The 20,369-nt window shown below is 49.5% G+C and overlaps 3 protein-coding genes across 4 annotated transcripts in view; all 3 read right to left on the bottom strand.

Annotated features, from left to right (window-relative positions):
• Positions 1 to 4,440, bottom strand: part of CUNH1orf56 (chromosome unknown C1orf56 homolog) — a 12,676-nt gene extending 8,236 nt beyond the window's left edge. Inside the window, exon 1 of the mRNA XM_050124574.1 lies at positions 3,233 to 4,440. Within this exon, the coding sequence (XP_049980531.1) occupies positions 3,233 to 4,348 (1,116 nt within the window). The 5' untranslated portion in view covers positions 4,349 to 4,440. The remainder of the gene's footprint in view (positions 1 to 3,232) is intronic.
• Positions 4,441 to 4,653: 213 nt separating this feature from the next.
• On the bottom strand, positions 4,654 to 17,236 carry Bnipl (BCL2 interacting protein like). Of its 2 annotated transcripts, none has more exons than XM_050124572.1 (10): positions 15,150 to 17,236; positions 14,214 to 14,309; positions 13,840 to 13,904; positions 12,372 to 12,602; positions 8,738 to 8,920; positions 8,072 to 8,174; positions 7,801 to 7,932; positions 6,002 to 6,220; positions 5,732 to 5,830; positions 4,654 to 5,231 (listed from the first exon to the last, which is right to left on the bottom strand). In XM_050124572.1, exons 1-10 carry the CDS (start codon positions 15,194 to 15,196, stop codon positions 5,171 to 5,173), a joined length of 1,236 nt encoding a protein of 411 aa, XP_049980529.1. In that variant the 5' UTR covers positions 15,197 to 17,236; the 3' UTR covers positions 4,654 to 5,170. The 2 variants fall into 2 exon arrangements, with proteins under 2 accessions (XP_049980529.1, XP_049980530.1); XM_050124573.1 differs by having other exon boundaries at positions 4,659 to 5,231; positions 6,002 to 6,088.
• A 137-nt stretch (positions 17,237 to 17,373) lies between these two features.
• Prune1 (prune exopolyphosphatase 1) overlaps positions 17,374 to 20,369 on the bottom strand; it is a 34,763-nt gene continuing 31,767 nt past the window's right edge. Inside the window, exon 7 of the mRNA XM_050124577.1 lies at positions 17,374 to 19,275. Coding sequence (XP_049980534.1) covers positions 18,847 to 19,275 — 429 coding nt within the window. The 3' untranslated portion in view covers positions 17,374 to 18,846. The remainder of the gene's footprint in view (positions 19,276 to 20,369) is intronic.

Raw genomic sequence — 20,369 nt, 5'->3', positions numbered from 1 at the left:
CAGTGAAATCTCTCTGGGTAGATAAACCACACTTAGGCAGGCCCCTGGCCCAGCAGTGGATGGCCAGCACAAATGGACTCAATGGTGGTTTGAGAGATGTTTTGTGTTTGAGCATTTTTTTTTACCTACTTATCTCTTGTGTTTTTAAGTTATTTCGTGTGTGTGTGTGTGCGTGTGTGTGCGCGTGTCTGTTTTTTTGGTGGTTGTCTGGTGTGTGTGTGTGTGTGTGTGTGTGTGTGTGTGTGTGCGTGCATGCATGTGTATGTGGTTGATGTCTGGTATCTCCGTGTGTGTGGTTGATGTCTGTTGTCTTCGTGTGTGTGTGTGTGTGTGCGCGCGCGCGTGTAGTTGATGTCTAATATCTCCAAGTGTGTGTGTGTGTGCATGTGTGTGGTTGATGTCTGTTATCTGTGTGTGTGTGTGTGTGTGTGTGTGTGTGTGTGATGTCTGGTGTCTCACTGAACTGGAGCCTACATGTGACTCCATAAACGGCGCCTGGGGCTCTGGACTTCCCTCCCGTTGCCCAGCAGGCATTTCACCCCTGGCCCCTGGCCGTCTCCCCAGCTCTGCTCTCTCCTTAGCTTTCTCCATTTATTCTGTATCTTTTTTTAGAAAATAGGGTCTTATGTAGTCCAGGTTGGCCTTGAATTTTTTTATGTTTTATTTTAATTTTGTTAGGTATTACACACACCTTTAATATTAGCAATTGGGACTTGAGGCCAGACTGATCTATACAGTGAGTTCCAGACTGGAAAAGGCTATATAAGACCCTGTCCTCAAATTTTTTTTTTTTTTTTTTTTTTTTTTTTGTGGGAATGGGGGCATGGCCATACAGTGGCACTTTTTTATTTGCCAAGTCATCTTCCTGACTGGACCTGGAACTTAAGTTTTGTCTTTTATGTTTTTGTTTGTTTGGTTGGGTAGTTTTTTTGGAACTTATTTTTAATTGTGTGTGTGTCCAAGTGCAGGTACCCACAGGGTCCAGGTGGTTGGCATGCCTGACGGGTGTGCTGGCAATGGAGCTGATGTCCCTTGGAAGAGCAGTAAATGCCCTTACGTGCTGAGCCGCATGTCCAGTCCCCTGACCAGGAGCTTCAGCTCCCTCACCTACCAGCCCATGATTATAACATCCCTGTCTGTGCTGCTGGGAATCCAGCGCAGGACTCAACTAACCAAGCTCCATATATCTCCAGCTCCAAGTGCTTTATTTTTATATTAAAAATGGAATTGGACTCCCCAGGAGGAAAACAAAAATAGGAACCAGCTAAATCACCAAGTATGCTCTGTGTTTATTGAGTCTTTTCCCCTGCCAGTCACCCCTAGTGACTGAGACTAGAGTCAGTCTGAGCCGGCAGGAACTTTGTTGTTTTGAGACAGGGTCTCGCTGTGTAGCTCTGGCTGTCCTGAACTCACTACTTAGACCAGGTTGGCCTTGAACTCAGAGATCTGCTTCCCAAGCACTGGGATTAAAGGTACCACCACTACACCCAGCTTCTTTGAGAAATTTTAAGTTGCTGGGTAGAGAGAGTCCCAAAAGGACAGTCCTTTGGGTCCTGGTGGGAAAGCTGGTTTCAGTTTTGTGGCTGTCACTATGTTCTTTCTTCAGTGAAGGAATTGTACCTATTACCTTTGCATGGACTAGGAAAGATCACGGAACTACCTACCCCGGCCCTACTGGCTTGTAAACCTGTCTCTTCATCAGTAAACAGAATACAACCCTAAAAGCTGAGGGCAGATTCAAGTGCCATATCTGCAGTGAGAGCTCAGCTATTGGCTGTTACTGTTACCATGCATTAAATCAAACTGTGTTGATCAGAGTTGGAGAGATGGCTCAGCATTGGCTGCCCTTCCAGAGAGTAAGGGTTCAAGTTCCAGCACCCACATGGCTGTTCACAATCCTCTGTAACAACGGTTCCAGAGGGGCTGGAGGGATAGCTCAGTGGTTAAGAGCATTGCCTGCTCTTCCAAAGGTTCTGAGTTCAATTCCCAGCAACCACATGGTGGCTCACAACCATCTGTAATGAGGTCTGGTGCTCTCTTCTGGACGGCAGACATACACACAGACAGAACATTGTATACATAATAAATAAATAAATAAATATTAAAAACAAAAACAAAAACAAAAAAAACTAACAGTTCCAGAGAACCATCCCTTTTCTGGTTTCCGTGGGCACCAGGAATGTATGCTACACAGACATAGACACAGGCAAAATACATTTACACAATGATTTTTTTAAACTCTTAATTAATCATTAATCGGTTAATATGCCCCATGTCCATTGTCTATGAATTGAGTATAGCCAAGCATGTTAGGAAAGTTGTAGAGGTTAGCCAAGACTAAGATTCTCAAAAAGAAAAAAGGTAAAGTCGTCTTTATTTGGTCAATAATAATCATAACCGGGGGCTGGAATGATGGCTCAGCAGTTAGAGCACTGTCTGTTCTTCCAAAGGTCCTGAGTTCAATTCCCAGCAACCACATGGTGGTTGACGACCATTCATAATGAGATCTGGTGCCCTCTTCTGGATACAGGCATATATGCAGGCAGAACACTATACATAATAAATAAATCCTTTTTAAAAAAAGAAATTAAGAATCTGATGACCAGTAAGTGTTCAAAAAGTGATAAGACATGGTTGTTACACGTCTGTTATCCCAGCACTCTAGAAGTGGTTGCACCCTTGGCTACGCAGAGAGTTCGAGGCCATCCTGAGCTTTTATAAGAGACCATCTGGGGCTGTCAAGATCACTCTAGTGAGTTGACTCAGGTCAAACCACCTGAGTTTGACCCCTGGAAATCACACGGTGGAATGAAAGAACCAGCTCCCACCAGTTGTCCTGACCTCCACAAGGTCTTAGTGACACACAACAGAAGTGCACACAAATATTAAAAAAAAAAAAAAAAAAAAAAAGCTCCCCAGGCAGTAGCAGGAGGATCTGTCTGAGTTCAAGGTCAGCCTGGTCTATGTAGTGAGTTCCAGGACAGCCAGGGCTACATAGAGAAACCCTGTCTCAAAACCACCCCTCCCCACAAAAAAAGAAAAACCACAAAACAACCAAACAAAAACACCAAACGGGCCAAGGATAATCAGTGCACGTTACGACTCAGCAACTGCACAGGTAAGTCAGTAACAGCTCCCCCGAGCATACTGCCTGTGTTAGCAACAAGATTTGGGACACCACGACTTTTCAAATCCCTCAAGGAACGCCCTGCTCGTCAGCGAAACAACTTACTGGTTGCATCTCTGTGAACACTGAAGAAAGGCTATTCCAGATGTCCTCTAGGCTGATCCTGACACGTTTCCAAAAGGCAAGAGCAGGGCTAGGGCTCGGGCTAGTGGGTGGGAGGATGGGTCTGCGTCTCAGGTGGACAGGGGCCTGAGGAGAGGTGGTGCTCATCCTGGTGGTGGGTGAACTGCAGCCATTGTCAGGACAGAGACTGGAGTCCAAAGGGCACTCCTCCAGGAGCTTGTTGCAAGGGCACTGCTGGTAGGTGCAAGGCCGGTGCTCCGTGCGGAGTTCGTTCAGTGCCCCAATTCGAAGGCGCCCAGAAACACCATGCAGCTTTCCGGCGCGGCTCCTGCTCATGGTACCCGACTTACAGTGGCAGTGCCATGGGCCCCAAGGCATCAGCATCACTCGCAGATCCTCAGGAGATGGCATGGCTGTGGGTGATGCTTTTCGCCACGGGGTCGGGGTGGACCCAGGTGTCGACCACTGGTGCAAGGTGCTCTCGAGAGTCTCGGAAGTCAGGTCCACAGTAGGCTTTGAAGTGAGGGGTGGCAGATCGGTGGTGGTCATCCTAATCTCTCGCTCCTGGCTATTGGCTACAAACCTCCCGGGGGCTGTGCTAACACTCATAGTACTGGAGGTCGAAGTGAGAGTTGCAGGGTAGGTGGTTTTTTTGGCATCAATCAGGGCTCCCTCTTCCAAGGAGCCATCATACTCATTGAAGTTGGACGCTGATGACCGGCTAATACCTGACACAGTGGACAGGAGCTCAGCTGCTGCCGGGGCGGCCAGGCGGTCAGCAGTGGCTAGCGCATCATTATCATCCTCTAGAGTTACCTTCACCTTCCGATGTACACTGTTCCGGTTAATGACGTTTGTGCTCCGGCGGCTGCGGGCTGGGCCAAAGCGGACGCTGATCCGCGGCATCCCAGTTATGTTCGGGGTCGGGTTCGAGGTCGGGTTTGAGGTTGGGTTTGAGGTCGAGTTTGAGGTTGGGTTTGAGGTCAGGTTTGACGTTGGGTTTGACGTTGGGTTTGACGTCTGGTCTTGGGCCCCCGCCGCCCGGAGCCCCAAACTAAGTAGCAGGGCCCAGAGCAGCAAGCAGGCGGCGGGGACCATGGGGTTGGGAAGGTCGAGAGGTAGGCCCAGGCGCCTACCTTCTCTCCCTCCCTTCCACTCTCCACCAACCCTCCAGGTCTCGAGGTCCTGTGAACCGACCAAAAGGGTGCTCCAAGGCACGTGCCACGCCCCTCCCCAAGGCGCGTGCCACGCCCCTCCCCTAAGTGTTCTTCCCCCGCAAAGGGCCAGCAGCCCCAGGGGCTGAGCTAAAAAATCACCAGGAACTCTGGTGAGCAAGAATTCTGTGCCAGAACCGAAAGATGGATTATGATGTAAGAACTTGGAGGAAACTTGTTCGACTTAAATCTCTCATCACAGTTTATTAAAGGCCACAGGTCTGAATTTACTAACAAGGGTGAAAACGCCAGTTTTGGTAGCAATTCTTCCCAGGATCACAGGAGCAGACTAAGGGATTGGCTCTCCAAGAGTCTGCAAGCTGGCTTCTGGGATCCCAGCAGACAGGCTGGCTGTGGTTGTTGGTTAAACCCTCACCTTCCCTCCACCTCCCCTCAAAAGGCTGCTAAGACAACCATCTGGGAAGGATCCCAGAGGTTTTGATTACAGAGAAGGAATATGAGACCCACATGTTTTATAGCTAAAGCAGAATTAAAACCCAGAGCCCTGCTCTTCCAGTACCACACTCGGTCTTCCTTTTGGAAGCCGAAGTGCAAGTCACCCCACATATAGGGTTCCCACCCTCAAATCCCAGCTTGAAGGCAGTGTCCAGAAGCGGGGATCCAGTGGAACTTGGGGGGGGGGTCAGGATGAGATGATTTACAGAACAGCTCCATCGTGCAGAGCATTCACCATCTTGGCCTGAGTCTACGGCCCCTTGTCCAGTTTTGTGTTAGGTGTCTTTGAGCCATGGAGATCCTGGTCCAGCCTACAGAGGGTTGGGGGACAGAAGCCAGGGGAATTAGGAGCTTGAAATGGGGTGCTTGAGTCGCTTTCCTTCTCCGCTCACTGACATACTCCCCACTGGCTACTGTCTCTTTGCTGCTGGTTTACCTATTCATAATTTGTTTTAGTGTTTGTTTGATGCCTCCTCAGCATCTCTTGCATATAATTTTTTATTTGTTCTTTAAGTTTTGTTTACATACCAAAACTAGGTTTAATTTATTTATGAATGTGCACACATGCATGCTGTGGGTTTATCCCACCACCAGGGTCTGGAAGTCAAATTCAAGTTGTCAAGCTTGTCAGCGAGTACCTTTGCCCACTAAGTCATCTCCCTGGCCCCCTTCACTGTTCTTGACAAATATAATAGTGTCCTTAACTTCTTCTCTAGGTGTATGCGGTTTCCCCCTACGTGTCTTAGTTCTTTCTATCTCCCCAGAGACACTAAGAAACAGGACAACCAGCACCCTTAAGTGCAGGACTCACTGTCTGACAACTTCAGGGATGTGGACTTGATCTAGGGAGATGAGTTGAGCCAGCTCCCCAAGGCTGTCCAGAAATCGGATCTTTCGTGTGAACTTGGAACTGAAGAGAGAATACATCAATTATGTTCTGTATCGGGAGACTGCACTGGAGGAGCTCAGAGAAGTGGGGCGAGCGGGATGGCAGGGATGAAAAGGAGTAGGGTACCACCTCCTTACCGGCAGTAGTGACAATAGAGAAAGGGATGTCTGCAGTTGTGTCTTGAACTAGTACCTGATAAAGGGCCGAACCAGTGCCAGGAATGCCTTCACATACCACGTAGCGTGGACAACCACCAGGGCTCGAAGGTTTTTCCGAAGCCTGAGGAAGAATCCAATATGACCTTTATGTTCCCTGTTCTGCCTTAGTCCATGGAACAGGTAGGCTATCTTCAACGCTGCAGGCTCCTCAGTGTCTCTCTTCCAAATTTCTCTGGCAGCTGTGCCTAATCCCCTGATGTGGGAGTGATTTCTTATTAATAAAGAAACTGCCTAAGCCCCTTGATAGGCCAACCCTTAGGTGGGTGGAGTAAACAGAACAGAATGCTGGGAAAAAGAAGCTGAGTTGAGGAGTCGCCATGATTCTCCCACGTCAGACAGATGCAGGTTAAGATCCTCCCTGGTAAGCCACCTCATGGGGCTACACAGATTATTAGAAATGGGTTAGATTAATATGTAAGAGCTAGCCAATAAGAAACTGGAACTAGCCCAGCCAAGCAGTGTTTAAAAGAATACAGTTTCCGTGTAATTATTTCGCGGCATAAGCTAGCCATGTGGGCGGCCAGGTGCCGGGGACGCAGCCCGCCGCTCCTAATTCAACAATCCCCATGACTTGAGCTTGTCCCAATTTACGCAGCCCTCTCTACTCTAAGCTTAGAGGATGATCCTTTCCTAGCTCCTCTGTCTCTGCCACTCAGTTCCCTCCAACCCACACAGATTCCTTCTGCGTCGTTTCCACCACGCAGTCCGAGAGGAAGTTGGGTGTACCTGTGGTGCCTGTGCTCTGAGCACTCTGCTGTGACCTTGGCAGAAGCAAAGAGGTCAGGAATTCAAGGACAACTGGGGCTACACTGAGAATTCCAAGCCAACCTAGGCTACATGAGCCCCTATATAAAATGAACTCCTCCTCCAAACAGGAAACAGCAAAGCTCTTAAGGAGGAAAAAGACCAGCAAGGAGGAAAAATGGAAACGATTCAGGAAGAAAATTAAACAAGGGCGAGATGGCCATGACAGACGTGGTGGTGGTTGGTTTGTTATCCAAGCACTGGGGAGGCAGAGAGGCAGGAAGACCAGGAGTTCAGGGTCACCTTTGGCTACATAGTTCAAGGCGAGCCTCGATTATATGAGACCCTATTTCCAATAAAAATAAATAAATGTCTGGATAGTGGCGGTGGTGGCGCACGCCTTCAATCCCAAAGGAGGTAGAGGCAGGCAGATCTCTGTGAGTTTGAAGCCAGCCCAGTCTACAGGCAGAATTCCAGGACACCCAGGACTGTTATACAGAGAAACCCTCTCTTGAAAGACAAAAACCACACAAACAAAACCAAACACAATGAGGGGAATGATTTAAACATCGGGGATGAAGGAAGAGGAAGAGAAAGCAGTGGAGATGTGGAAGGGAAGTGGCAAGACTGGGGAAAGGGAGAGAGACTGCGGGTGCGGGCAGCGTGCCATGGGGAGTCACAAGGAATCTGAACAGGAAAGCTAAGTGACCTGTCCACAGTGCACTTAGTCCTAAGGGCTAGACGGCCCTGACTCGACGGGCTTCAACAGGAAACACTTCTGAAGAGATGTAGGACAAAGAAAGGAGGGAGTAGGGATGGTGACCCAGGCCAGCAATCCCATCATCCCAGTACTCAAAAGGATGGGCTGGGCGGGACAAAGGGACCTTGAGGACCACACGGGCTGTGTAGCAAGTCATTCTCAGGAAAGAAAGAGGGAAAACAACAAAGAGATCAAATGGAAGAAGAAAACTATAGAAAAATGAGGACACCATAGCAGAGAGCTGTGTCCCTCTTGCCCTGGGGTCTCACCTCCTATCCAAGGTGCGGTAACACTGGCGTATCCAGCCCAGAGGCGGTACCTGGGCCCTGCGTGTGCCTCCACTCAAGTGAACGAGCAGATAATTTTCAGCTACCAGCAGTTCCAGCGTTCCCACCATATACCTGGGGACAACATTGCAGCAGAGGTGTATGCTGTGTGTTCGGGGGCTCAGACACATGAATGCAGAGATTCTCGACCAAGGGTCTTTGCCACTCTCCTCCCTTAGTCCCCCTTACAAGCCTTTTTGGGTTTCCACCTCACCTGAACAAGTGTTCCATGACATAGGTGTAGTTGGGAATGCTGCTTGGGGGTAGATAGCAGGAAGCAAAGAGGATGACAGCATTGAGGCCATCACCATGGTAACCTGGGGACCAATATGAGAAAAACTTACTCAGTTACAAATCTGTAAAGAAACAGTACTTCTACTTAGGATAAGGGATACTGAGTGTTGGGAAGTCAGAAAGGATGCTAAACCTAACAACTGAGTCTCCAGCTACGGAACAGTAGTCAAGCTACCAGAGGCTTCTTTGTGTGTGTGGTTTTTTATGTTGTGTATGAGTGTGTTGCCTGCATGTATGCAGGTGCACCACGGGGAAGGGAAGAGCTTGTGAGAGCACCTGGAACTGGAGTTACAGGCAGTTGTGAGCTGTCATGTGATTGCTGGGAAGTCCAGCTGCTTCGCGGGAGCAACAGGATCTCCTGCCTGCTGGGCCCTCTCAGTGCGGCTGTTGCCACAGCTCATGTTTTCATTTATTGTGTACGTGCACGGATGGGTCCATGTGGGGGTCAGAGGACAACTTTAGCTAGCGGGGTTAGTTCTCGTTGCACCTCTCCCTGGGTTCTGGGGATCAGACCCAGGTTGCCAGGCACGCATGGCAAGCACCTTGACTCACTGGCCCGCAATGCCCAGTCTGCCTCTGACATTACCTCCATGAGAGAGCACTTTCCTATAGGGCTCAATGACGGTCATGTCCACTCGCTGCTCTCGCTGTCCTGTCCGGAACACTCTCCAGCGATGGCCGTCTTCTCCAGCCACGTCCCACACACAACCCCGGCCCAGCCTCTCAGCTGCCTCGCTGGCCCCCAGGCCTTCTGCCCGAGGCAAATCATCTAAAACACAGTGTTGGGGGGGGGGGTGCATAAGGCAGATTTCTTGTAATTTGCTGGTTTGCTGGAGTTTCTCCTCAAATCTTTGTTGTTTGAGTTTCTGAGAGAAGGTCCCACTGCATGGCTCAGGCTAGTCTCCAACTCAGTTCTTCTGCCTCACCTTTCTGAGTGCTAGGATGATTTATTTACTTACTCATTCATTCATTCATTCATTGAGACAGGGTTTCTCTGTGTAGCTCTGGCTGTCCTGGAACTCGTTCTGTAGACCAGGCTGGCCTCAAACTCTCAGAGATCCGCCTGCCTCTGCCTCCCAAATGCTGGGATTAAAGGCGTGTGCCACCATGGCCCAGTCTGAGTGCTGGGATTACCAGGTGTCCACTACTGCATCTGACTGAATATACTATTTACCCTCTCATGTTTCAATATTTCTTATCTTTTATCTTTTTCTTCTCTCTTCCCCAGACAGGATTTCTCTGTGTAGCCCTGGCTGGCCTCAGGGAGCTGCCTGCCTCTGTCTCCCGAGCGTTGGGACTACTCAACGAGCTCAACTTTTTGTATCTTTCCCTAACTTTCCCCTTTTCCTTAGGGTGCTCTCTTGTCTCTCTCTCGCCTCTCTCTTTCCCTCTCTCTCTTTCTCCTCAATCTCAAGCTACCTGGACGGGTCTTCAGTTCACTAAGTAACCAATGATGACCTTGAATCCCAACCCCTGGGATTACAGGTGTGCCTGTCCACGCACAGCTTCTACCAGGGCTCAAACCCAGGTCTCTGGGCATGATAGGCAAGCAGCACTCTGACCTAAGCTACATTCCCACCCTCCTTGGTTCTTTTAGATGAAGTCTCAATTTGTATTCCATGTAGGCATTGAACTTTCAGTCCTCCCACCTTAGCCCGCCCGGAGCTGGAGCTGGGGCTTCTCTGACAGTCTCCAGCTCACACACTCCTACAAGATTCTTTCCTTCTTCTCTTTTTGAGACAGGGTCTCACCCTGTAGCTTTGGCTGCCCTAGGACTCATTGTTTACTGCCCAGGCTGGCTTCAAACTCATTATGTATTAATTAATTTCTTGATTAATCATTTTGTTTGTTTGTTGTTATTGCTGTTATTTTGTGGGTGTCTGTATGTGTGTTTAGGTTTTTGGAAACAGAATGTTTCTATTTATCCTTGAAACTCAATAAGTAGATCAGGCTGGCCTCAGTCTTACAGAGACTGCCCATGTCTGCCTCCTGAGTGCTGGGATTAAAGATGTGTGCCAGCAGCTGGGTGGCGGGGGCAGCCTTTAATGTCAGCACTGGGAGACAGAGGCAGGTGGAACTGTTCAAGATCAGTCCGGTCTACAGAGCAAGTTCCAGGATAGCCAGGGCTACATAGAGAAACCCTGTCTTGAAAAAACAAAAATCAAACAAACAGACAAAAAAAAAAAAAAAAGTGTGCTAGCAACCAGAGCCAGCTCTGGCTTTTTAAAACTGGGTTGTGGAGATGTAGCTCAGGGGCTCATGTTTGTGTGGCAAGGACTTTGCCAAAGGAGGTTGTTTTCAGTCTATAGCCATTATGCGTGACCAGACATCCCATGATTAAACCTTCGTGTCTTTCTTCACTGTCTAGTCCGCGGAAGTCTACACCATAGCAGCCACCATGACACAAACTTTGCCAGCATAACCCAGTGCTAGCTTTTCACACTCTTCCTCCTAGCTCTGTGTCTAGTCAGGCTTCAAGCTTTGAATGCCCCAGGGCGCCACTCCTGACTCACTACCCTCTCTAACCCTGAGAAATGTGACCCCTGATTCAGCATCTCCTTGCTGTCCCTAACAGCCACACAGAGCCTGACCTCCAGCTGGATTACTTCTAGGCAGTGGCGATTTCCTAAGAGCAGGGCACCTTATGTGTCTGTTTAGTTCATTGGGGAGACAAGCTTCCCTTTGGAGCCTAGACTGTCCTCAGAATCCTAGCAATCTTCCTACCTCAGCCTTAGAGCTGGATCACAGGCCTGAGCACCCCACTCCTCCCCCTCCACCCTCTTAGAGCTGGATCACAGGCCTGCAGCACCCCACTCCCCCTCCACCCTCTTAGAGCTGGATCACAGGCCTGCAGCACCCCACTCCTCCCCTCTGTCCCCCCTCCAGCCTTTTGTTCTGATAACCTCAGGCCAGTCAGGTGACATCTGGTGACCATAGTTCCAGCACTGGGGGGCGGGCACAAGACAAGAAAGATCTTGAGTATGAGACAAGCCTGGGTTACAATAGAGATCCTGCTCCTGTCCCAACACAACAGTAGTAAGAATTCAGTCTTAGTCCAGGAAAGCATGGGGCAGGCATTTACTTTTCTTTTCTTCTTCTTTTCTTCTCTTTTCTTCTTCTTCTTCTTCTTTCTTCTTCTTCTTCTTCTTCTTCTTCTTCTTCTTCTTCTTCTTCTTCTTCTTCTTCTTCTTCTTCTTCTTCTCCTCCTCCTCCTCCTCCTCCTCCTCCTCCTCCTTCTCCTTCCTCCTCCTTCCTCCTCCTCCTCCTTTTTTCTTTTGAGAAGAATTTCTCTGTGCAATAATACCCTTTGCTGTTGTGAAACTCACTCTCTAGACCAGGTTGGCCTGGAGCTCAGCAATCCCCCTGCCTCTGCCTCCCGAGTGCTGGGATTAAAGGAACAGGCCACCACTACCTGGCTCTTATTTGTTTGTTTGTTTGATTGTTTGTTTATTATGTATACAATATTCTTTCTGTGTGTATGCCTGAAGGCCAGAAGAGGGCACCAGACCTCATTACAGATGGTTGTGAGCCACCATGTGGTTGTTGGGAATTGAATTCAGGACCTTTGGAAGACCAGGCAATGCTCTTAACCACTGAGCCATCTCTCCAGCCCCCATTTTTTTTTAATCTCAATATTTTTCTTTCGTTAGTTTGTTTGCTTATTTTTGAGACAAGGTATCACTATGTGTCCCAGACTGGCCTCAAACTCAGAGATCTACCTGCCTCTGTTTTCTAAGTGCTGGGATTAAAAGCTTGAACCACCATGTCAACCTTAGGTCTTTTTCTAAACAAATTTCCCCTTCCAGCCCTTGGCTGATCTCCTGTCCGTACTGGAAGCTGTTCCTTTCCTTTCTGAGGAAATGTTTCTGGTCTGTTCACTTAGCTACTATAATTTATTTTTGGGATTATTTATTATTTTATGTGTATGGGTGTTTTGTCTGCAAGTATGTATATGTGCCACATGCATGCCTGGTGCCCTTGAAGGCCAGAAGAGGGCAGCAGATTCTCTGGGACTGTAGTTATAGACAGCTGTCATGTGGGTGCTGGGACTCAAACCCAGGTCCTCTGGAAGAGCAACCAGTGCTCTCAACCACTGAGCCATCACTTCAGCCCCTGCTTACTCTCCTAACATCCCACTCCATCCCATCCCATCCGTTCTCCCCGCCCTACATTTCTGTCCCCTTCGATTTTATCAGCCCCATCCTTGGGTTTGCACCTACCTTCCCATTCAAATTCATGTCCGCTGTCAAGCTGCTCGGAGTCGGATGGTGTCTCCAGCTCATCCACCTCCAGGTCCAAGCTGCCATCCGAAGAGGAAGATTCGGAATGGTTGGGAGAAGCTCCAGTTTTTCCTCTTCCCTCAGTCAGATTCAGCTGCAATTCTGGGGCAGAGAGACGCTTCCGCATAGGGCGCTGGCCACACAGGGCCAGCGTGCTGGGGGTACCTGTGGCTGGAAGACAGGAGGGGAAAATACCCAAATGGAAAACCCGTGCCAGTTGATGGTGATTCAACAGCCCTGTGTGGGATGGAGCCAAAGGCCTGTGATCCCAGCACTAAAAGAGACAAGAGGATCAGAAGTTAAAGGCCATTTTGACTACGAATCAAGACAGAGAGCACCCTGGGCTACATGAGTCTCTACATCAAAACAAACAATTGAACACACAAGGACTTCTATGTACAGAAGCCGTGAAACCAGGTGTGGTGGCTCCCATCTGCAGCTACCGCACTGGGAGGCAGGGCCAGCAGGATGCTGCAAGTTTGGTCTGCTTGTTTCTTTCTATGTGTGTGGGTATTTCTCATGCATGTTTGTCTGTACACTACATGTACACCTGTTGCTCTAAGAGCCCAGGGAGGGGTGTCAGACCCCCTGGTTGTGAGCTACCACATGGATTCTGGTAATCAAATAGAAGAGCAGTCAGTGCTTTTCACTGAACCATCTCTCTGGCCCTGAGAGCTGCCAGTTTGAGGCCAGTTTAGACTACACGTGGGCTAAGAGTAGAGACTGTCAAAAAAAATACCTCAGGCGTGGTGGCACACACCTTTAATCCCAGAGCCCATGAGGCAGATCTCTGAGTTCAAAGTCAGTCTAGTCTACAGTTGAGTTCCAGGCTAGTTAGGGTTACATAGGGAGACACTGTTTCAAACAGACAAAACAACAGGAACAAAAAACACCTAAAAGAAAAATTTTAAAGGAGCTAATACCAGCTAAGCAGTAGTGGCACATGCCTTTAATCCCAGCACTCAGGAGGCAGAGGCAGGCAGATCTGTGTGAGTTCAAGGCCAGCCTGGTCTACAGAGTGAGTTCCAGGACAGCCAGGGCCAGATAGAGAGACCCTGTCTCGAAAAATCAAAAACAACAAAAAAGCTTATACCTGTGAATTTGAGACAGAGAAGAGACACAGGGCAAGTGGAAAGGAGAAAGAGCAGTGCAAAGGACAGAAGCTACACAGTAAAGATTCTTGCCTAAAAACAGCCCCAGAAGCCGGGCGGTGGTGGTGCACACCTTTAATCCCAGCACTCGGGAGGCAGAAGCAGGTGGGTTTCTGTGAGTTCCAGGATTGCCAGTACTATTCACAGAGAAACCCTGTCTCAAAAAAACAACAAAACAAAACACCAAAAACAAAAAACAAAACAGCCCCAGGAGTAGAGTCAGACTCGAGGTCTAGTTCCCACTTGCCTTGCCCTACCGGCCTGTGAGTCTCTCTGAGGGTCTTCGGGATCTGCAGCTGAGCCAGCCTCCTCAGGAAGCAATCTAGCACATAGGGATGGAACAGAGACTTAGCGGCCAGCACCCAGCAGGTGTCCTCAGCTTTCTCGCTCCACCACGACTGTTTTCTTCCTTGCCTCTTCCCCTCCCCTAAAGATTTTGTTTCTGTGGCTACGTGTTTTGCCTACTTGTTTATCTGTGCACCACACATGTGCCTGGCGCCCTTGGAGCCCAGAAGGTGTCAGATCCCCTGGGACTAGAGTAAAGAATGGTCCTGGGTCACTATGTGGGTTCTGAGAATCAAGTCTGGGTCCTCTGGAAGAGCCACAGGAAGGCAAAAGGCTCTTCCCTTACCTGGGAAACTCCTCGTCTTGCCACTCTTCCCTCAGCTCCAGCTCTCCGAGTCTCAGGGCTGCTCCTGGCTCTGCGGCTCCTGCCTTCTCCCCAGCCCTGACATCAGCCCCGGCCCCCAAGAAGAAAAGATTGTGAGACAACCTATTCAGTATCCTACGGGGCCAGACAGCAGGTGGCAGACACTAGCGGGAAGAACGTGTCACAGAGGACACTCGTCTCCATATACAGATATTCTACCTTTTCCACTCGGCTGAATCAAACCACCTACGGATGAGTTTAGCAGAGAGGCAGGGCCATCAGGCAATCCCTTTGCCTCTGTGGTAGTGACTTCAGCTGCAGTGTAGGCACGGAAGGCATCCCACACCACAACTGGCGGGAGCCCAGACAAACCTGGCCAGTTAACCCTGAGAAAAGCACTAGGAGATGGCACCTGATCAGCCCCGCCTTCCCTCCACTGTGCTGGGAAAATGAGGCAAGTCTTAAAGACAGGGAGAAAGGACAGATTCACTGGGAAGCAGAACCCGGGTATAAATTCAGTTCTGGCCAGGCGGTGGTGGCACAAACCTTTTTAATCCCAGCACTTGGGAGGCAGAGGCAGGCGGATCTCTGTGAGTTCGAGGCCAGACTGGTCTACAAGAGCTAGTTCCAGGACAGGCTCTAAAACTACAGAGAAATCCTGTCTCGGAAAAAAAAAAAAAGAAAAAACTTCAGCTCTGGCCCAGATTTCCATTCTAGAGAGTGGGGGTTTGATAAGAAAGAGAAAGGTGGTCTATCCGATGTAAGATAGGAACTTTCAACTGTGGAACTGTTCCATTCTGTACACGTTCCTGCCTCAAACCACCCTGTCCCTCCTCTTTGAGCTCTTCTTTGAGGAATCCGGGAAGCCCTGACTGGTTGGAACCGCCCTCTCTGCCTGTAGTCAGGGCCCTTACTCACCCTGCTCCTCCTAACGTCAGTCTCCCCGTTTCCTGCACAGTCCCCATCTTCCTCGGCGTCCCGAGTTCTCTCAACACTTTATGAAGGGTAGGAGGCTGTGACCCCAGCCCCCACCACTCTTTCCTTTTCTGTTTCAGCTGTTGCTCTGGCCTCTAAGGAGGTGTGGAAGGGAGGCAACCTCATCTTCAAACAGGTTTTGCCACCTCCCCTCCCAAGGAGCAGGTCTGCCCCAAAGCCCAGCCTCTCGTGTGGGGGCGGGCTTTCGGGTGGAGAGTGAGATTTCTAGGGTGGCCGATTGTTGTTCTCCAGTCCGGATTCTTCATGACCTGGAAGTCCCTTGTTTCGCTCTTTTAAGGGGGGGGGGGTGTGCTGGAAAGATAATTTTATGTTTTTGCATTACTGGGGAAGCCTGAAGCTAATGATGGATAAGAATCTTTCCCAGAAAATCTGAGGCCGGGCTACACAATTGAATCCAGAGCTCAATGATTGATTCTTCTAGTTTTAGCTAGCCAGCTTAACCCCAGCAATTCCCCAAGAGCTGGACGCACAATCTGCCCAGCCTTTGTGTGTTCTGGAGATCCGAACCTGGGTCCTCCTGCTTGAATAAGTGCCTATCCATAAAGGCAAATCCCCAAACCTTTATTTTTCAGTGTCTTACATTCAAACAGAATGATGGGGGGAAAGTGTGGGTGATCTTTCTGCCTCGGTTCCTTAGGAGCTAGGTTTTACTTTTACTCCTCACCACCGCCCCCTTCCCCCCAGAGGGTTTCTCTGTAGCTTTGGAGCCTGTCCTGAAACTAGCTCTTGTAGACCAGGTTGGCCTTGAAATCAGAGATCCGCCTGCCTCTGCCACCCAAGTGCAGGGATTAAAGGTGTGCACCACCACCACCTGGCTGGTTTAACTTATTTTTAAAATATGATTTAGTGTGTATGACATCTTGTGAGACTGGTACTCTCCTTCCACCTAAAGATCAACTTCAGTTGGTCATCTTGGCACTGAGTGCCTCTGTCCACATCATCTTGGAACCCCAGCAGGTAGCTTTTAAAAGCAGGTCCCGGTGAGGGCTTGTAACCTCTGCTACTCAGGAGGCTGAGGCAGGACTGCAAGTTCAAAGCCAGCCTGGGCAATTTAGGGAGACCCTGTCTTACAAAGTTAAAACTGGTCAGTGGTAGACTGTTGTAGAATATTATTTTAAGGTGTGTTACTTTTATTTATGCTCAGAACACTTGTTTAATGATGCAAAGATGTGTTTGACTAAATAAAATTTACCGGCAGTCTGGAGGCTGAGCCAGCAACTAGCTGACGGGAAGGAGTAGGGTGGAGCCAGGTGGTAAGAGCTCAGGGAGGCTAATTAGGTGAGCTGCGCGCTGTTCAGACTCCAGGGAGCAAGATTCTACCTCAACCTTCGAATCACGAGATCTTTAGGGGGAACGGAGACTTAGATAAGTTCTCTCTGAAAGTGTGGTGCCAGAGGGAACAGAATTTCCTCAGGCTGCGCTACTTGTAGCCTGGCCGCTGGTAGCGGCAGAGCTGTGGTTGCTGACTAGGACAGCCGTAGCTTCAAAGGCAGCAACCATTAAAAAGAGGACAGCAGCAGAACACGGGCCCAGCATGCATGAGGCCCTAGGTTCAGTCACCAGAAACACACACGAAAGGCTAGGAATCATTCTGCTTTAAGTCCATCTTGGACCTGCTTTCCCAGCATGAGGAAAAGAGAAGACAAGTTGGGCATCTCACATTGCAGCTCAGCAAGGGGAGGCTTCCGCAGGAGGATTGCTAAGCCTTAGAGGTTAGCTCCAGTTGTTTGATAAGCAAGGGCAGTTTGGGAGAGTGTTTCAAAAAAAAAAAAAAGAAAGAAAAGAAACAAAACAGGCCAGGTCATGGTGGTGCACGCTTTTAATCTCAGTACTAGGATGGCAGAGGCAGGTGGGTCTCAGTTTCAGGACAGCCTGCTCTACAGAGCGAGTTCAAGGACATCCAGGGAGACAAAGAGAAACCCTGGTCAAAAAACAAACCAACAAAAACCAACCTGAGGCCATGACGGAATATTTTAAGCACAGCTATGTGACAGAAATCACATAGGGAAGGTTGAGTCAACAGAGCAGGAGCGAGAGAGGGGTTTGTTGGAGGTGGAGCCACTATCAGAAGAGCACAGGGAGGCTAGCTAGGTGAGCTGCATGCTGTTCACACTCTCCAGGCCCGATTACAAAAAGAGACAAGACCTCAAACAGGAAGAAAGTATTTAATACAAAACAAAAATGCAAAACAAAGTACCAAAGTCACAGGACACAATCCCTTTGGTTGTGATCGCACCAATAGTTCACGTTCCCAATGGCTTACAGACATCATACCCTAAAGTGAAGTCGGGTTGCCCCAAACCGCCACATCCTACAGTTCATCAATATTGTTTGCAATTTAAATGGGGTAAGAACAGGGAAAATAGGCTGGCCGGGAAAAAAAAAAAGGGGGGAGAGGGAGAGACCACACATGCAGACCAGTCACTGGGAGAGAGCTTGCTGCCGGGTCATGATGTATCCCTGTACATGCTACATGAGGCTAAGTCCCTTGGTACAATCACAAATAAACACACACAATCCAGCAACTCTGAGCACTCCCAGGGAAGACAGCAGAGGAGGGAAAGGCTGACATAAAGAGGGGGCAAGTCACAGGATACCGGGAACATCTACTCCTAACCCTCATTTACAGATAGAAAAATGTCTCACCAGAAGACCCACCCATGCTTTCTTTAACATGAGCAACACCAGAAAAGATAGACGAGAGCCTGCCAGAGCCACTGAGGCGGGAGACATCCATGGCGCAATCGAGTTCTGCCCTCCTAGGGAAAAAAATGCCTACAAGGTACGAACAGCCTTCCTGGGTGCTCCATGAAGCCAAGAACCTCTTGATGCTCCCGGTCTCCTCAGGCTTCCTGTGACCCTGGGACAGAAGCAGGCAAAGAAATAGGAAGTCCAGCCACAGGTGCAAGATGAGACACGAGGCTGGCAGTGGTGGCACACGACTTTAATCCCAGCACTCAGGAGGCAGAGGCAGGCGGATCTCTGTGAGTTCGAGACCAGCCTGGTCTACAGTGAGTTCCAGGACAGGCTCCAAAGCTACAGAGAAACCCTGTCTCAAAAAAAACAAAACAAACAAACAAACAAAAAAAAGATGAGAGACTAATCAGGTATGGTTGGTTATACATGACTACAATTCCACTCAAGAGGATTAGGAGTTCAAGGCTCGCCTCAGACACATATAAAGTTCAAGGCAAGTCTGGGCTACATGGGTCTCTGTCTCAAGAACTTTTAAAAAATGAAATGGAGAATTCAAGAAGACAAGTAGTTGGTTTCATGACAGATCCATGGGCCTTCTGAAGACACGGAGATGGGGTCTACATTCCTTCAGTCCCGCTCTGCTAGGACAGTGGCATATCACACCATACCCATCAAAATTCGAACAGAGGAAAATCAGTGCAGATCAAATAATAAAATAATAAAACTTGTCTGACTGGTAGAGACTGGCTGGGAGAGGCAGGAAGCCATTCTCACAGCAGCTGCTTTCTTCCCTCCCAGCTTTAGGAGAACAGTACACCAGATCCTGGAGCAACAGACACGCTTGCTGAAATGGTCAGACATCTCCAAACATGCACCTGAGGTGGGCAGCCACCTCCGCCACTCTCCCCACCCCTCCCAACAGTCACTTCTTTGATGGGGAGACTCTGGCCGACTGGGACAGCGAGATCTGGCTGCACTTCTCAAAGACAGCCTCGGCTGACAGCTTAGGCAGCCCCTGATCCAGAGGGCACTCATCCACCAAGCTGTTCATGGGCGTGGGGGGCAGCGGAGGGTCCTCGTCATCCTGACTCAGTCCAGCCATCGGGGAGTTACCTGCCCTGTCCAGTTCCTTGTCCGCCTGCTCCCTGGACATTCCCACTACCTCAGGCTGCCCCGGAGGCATCTTCCTTGAGTCAAAGTAGGCTGAGAGGGCTTCCTGGAGCACAGGCAGAAGTTTCTTGCGAGAGACCTGGGTGTTGCCTTGAAGGTAGGCCTGGAGGTCAGGGAAGAGGCTCGGGATGGGGGTCAGCCTCAAGGCTGGGGAGGTGGACTGCTCCAGGACGCCACAGATCTGCAGGAGACAAGAACAAGGCTTATGCTAAATTTGGCACAGCAGAGAGCTGAGGTTTCTGACAGAGGGAAGAGTATTCTGTGTCACTGCTGATACAGGGTCTCACTGTGTAGTCCTGGCTGGCCTGGAACACACGCAGACCCACCCACCTCTGCCTTCTCAGTGCTGAGGTTACCTGTGTGCCAGCACCCCCAACTGAGGTGCCTGGGATCAAATCCAGGGCTTCAAGCATCTGGCAAGCAAGCTGCAGATGATTTACATTCCCAGGCCGCCTCTCCACCTCCCTTTTTCTTTTTTCTTTTTCTTTCTTGACACAAGGTCTTAACACATACCGCTACCCTGGAACTTACCAAGCAGCCTAGGCTGGCCTTGAATGCATTGTAATGCCCCTGCCTCAGCTTTCCATGTGCTGATATTGTAAGACACACAGCATGGCTGGAACATCTAGTTAGATGACATATTCGAAATCAAAGTACACAGAGGTTTTCTCTCTGTCTCTCTCCCTCTCGACAGGACTGTCATCAAAAGCAGTGTTCTAAATGTCTTACCTAGGAGGGAGGGAGGGGATGGCAGAGTAGACAGGAAAAAGATCCTATCTCCCAGCATAAAGAGCATGGGTAGCTACCGTCATCAGAGTGGCAGAAGGGGGTAGGTTCCGGAAGATGGGAGGATACTTTCTTATAGCTGAAGTACCTTCCCTTAGCATGGTTGGTGAGAGTCACATGAACACAGACTCTGCCTCAGAACGCACTTTATGCTGACGGCCACGGCAGACTGCAATGATGACACTTACTTGAGTCATTGACTCTAGTCCTCTGGCTTAGCTCAAAGGGCAAGTGGGCAGGAACCCAAGACAGAAATCACGTCTACCTGATTATAAAACCTACTTCTCTCCATGTGCCAGCTACCCTACACAAGGGGAGGAAACAAAGGAAACGTGGCAGCAAAGGCAGACACTCCTCTCCCGGGTGCCACAACTTCTAGCTGGTGCACTGCTGAAAAGGGTCCTACTGTGTGTGCAGGGGTGGGGCGGGGCCCCCTTCTCCTCTCTCTCTCTCTCTCTCTCTCTCTCTCTCTCTCTCTCTCTCTCTCTC

The sequence above is a fragment of the Alexandromys fortis genome, unplaced genomic scaffold, assembly GCF_014885135.2.
Source record: "Alexandromys fortis isolate MF-2015 unplaced genomic scaffold, M_Fortis_MF-2015_v1.1 scaffold_218, whole genome shotgun sequence".
Taxonomy (NCBI): Eukaryota; Metazoa; Chordata; class Mammalia; order Rodentia; family Cricetidae; genus Alexandromys; species Alexandromys fortis.
This window is presented reverse-complemented; position numbering and strand designations above follow the sequence as displayed.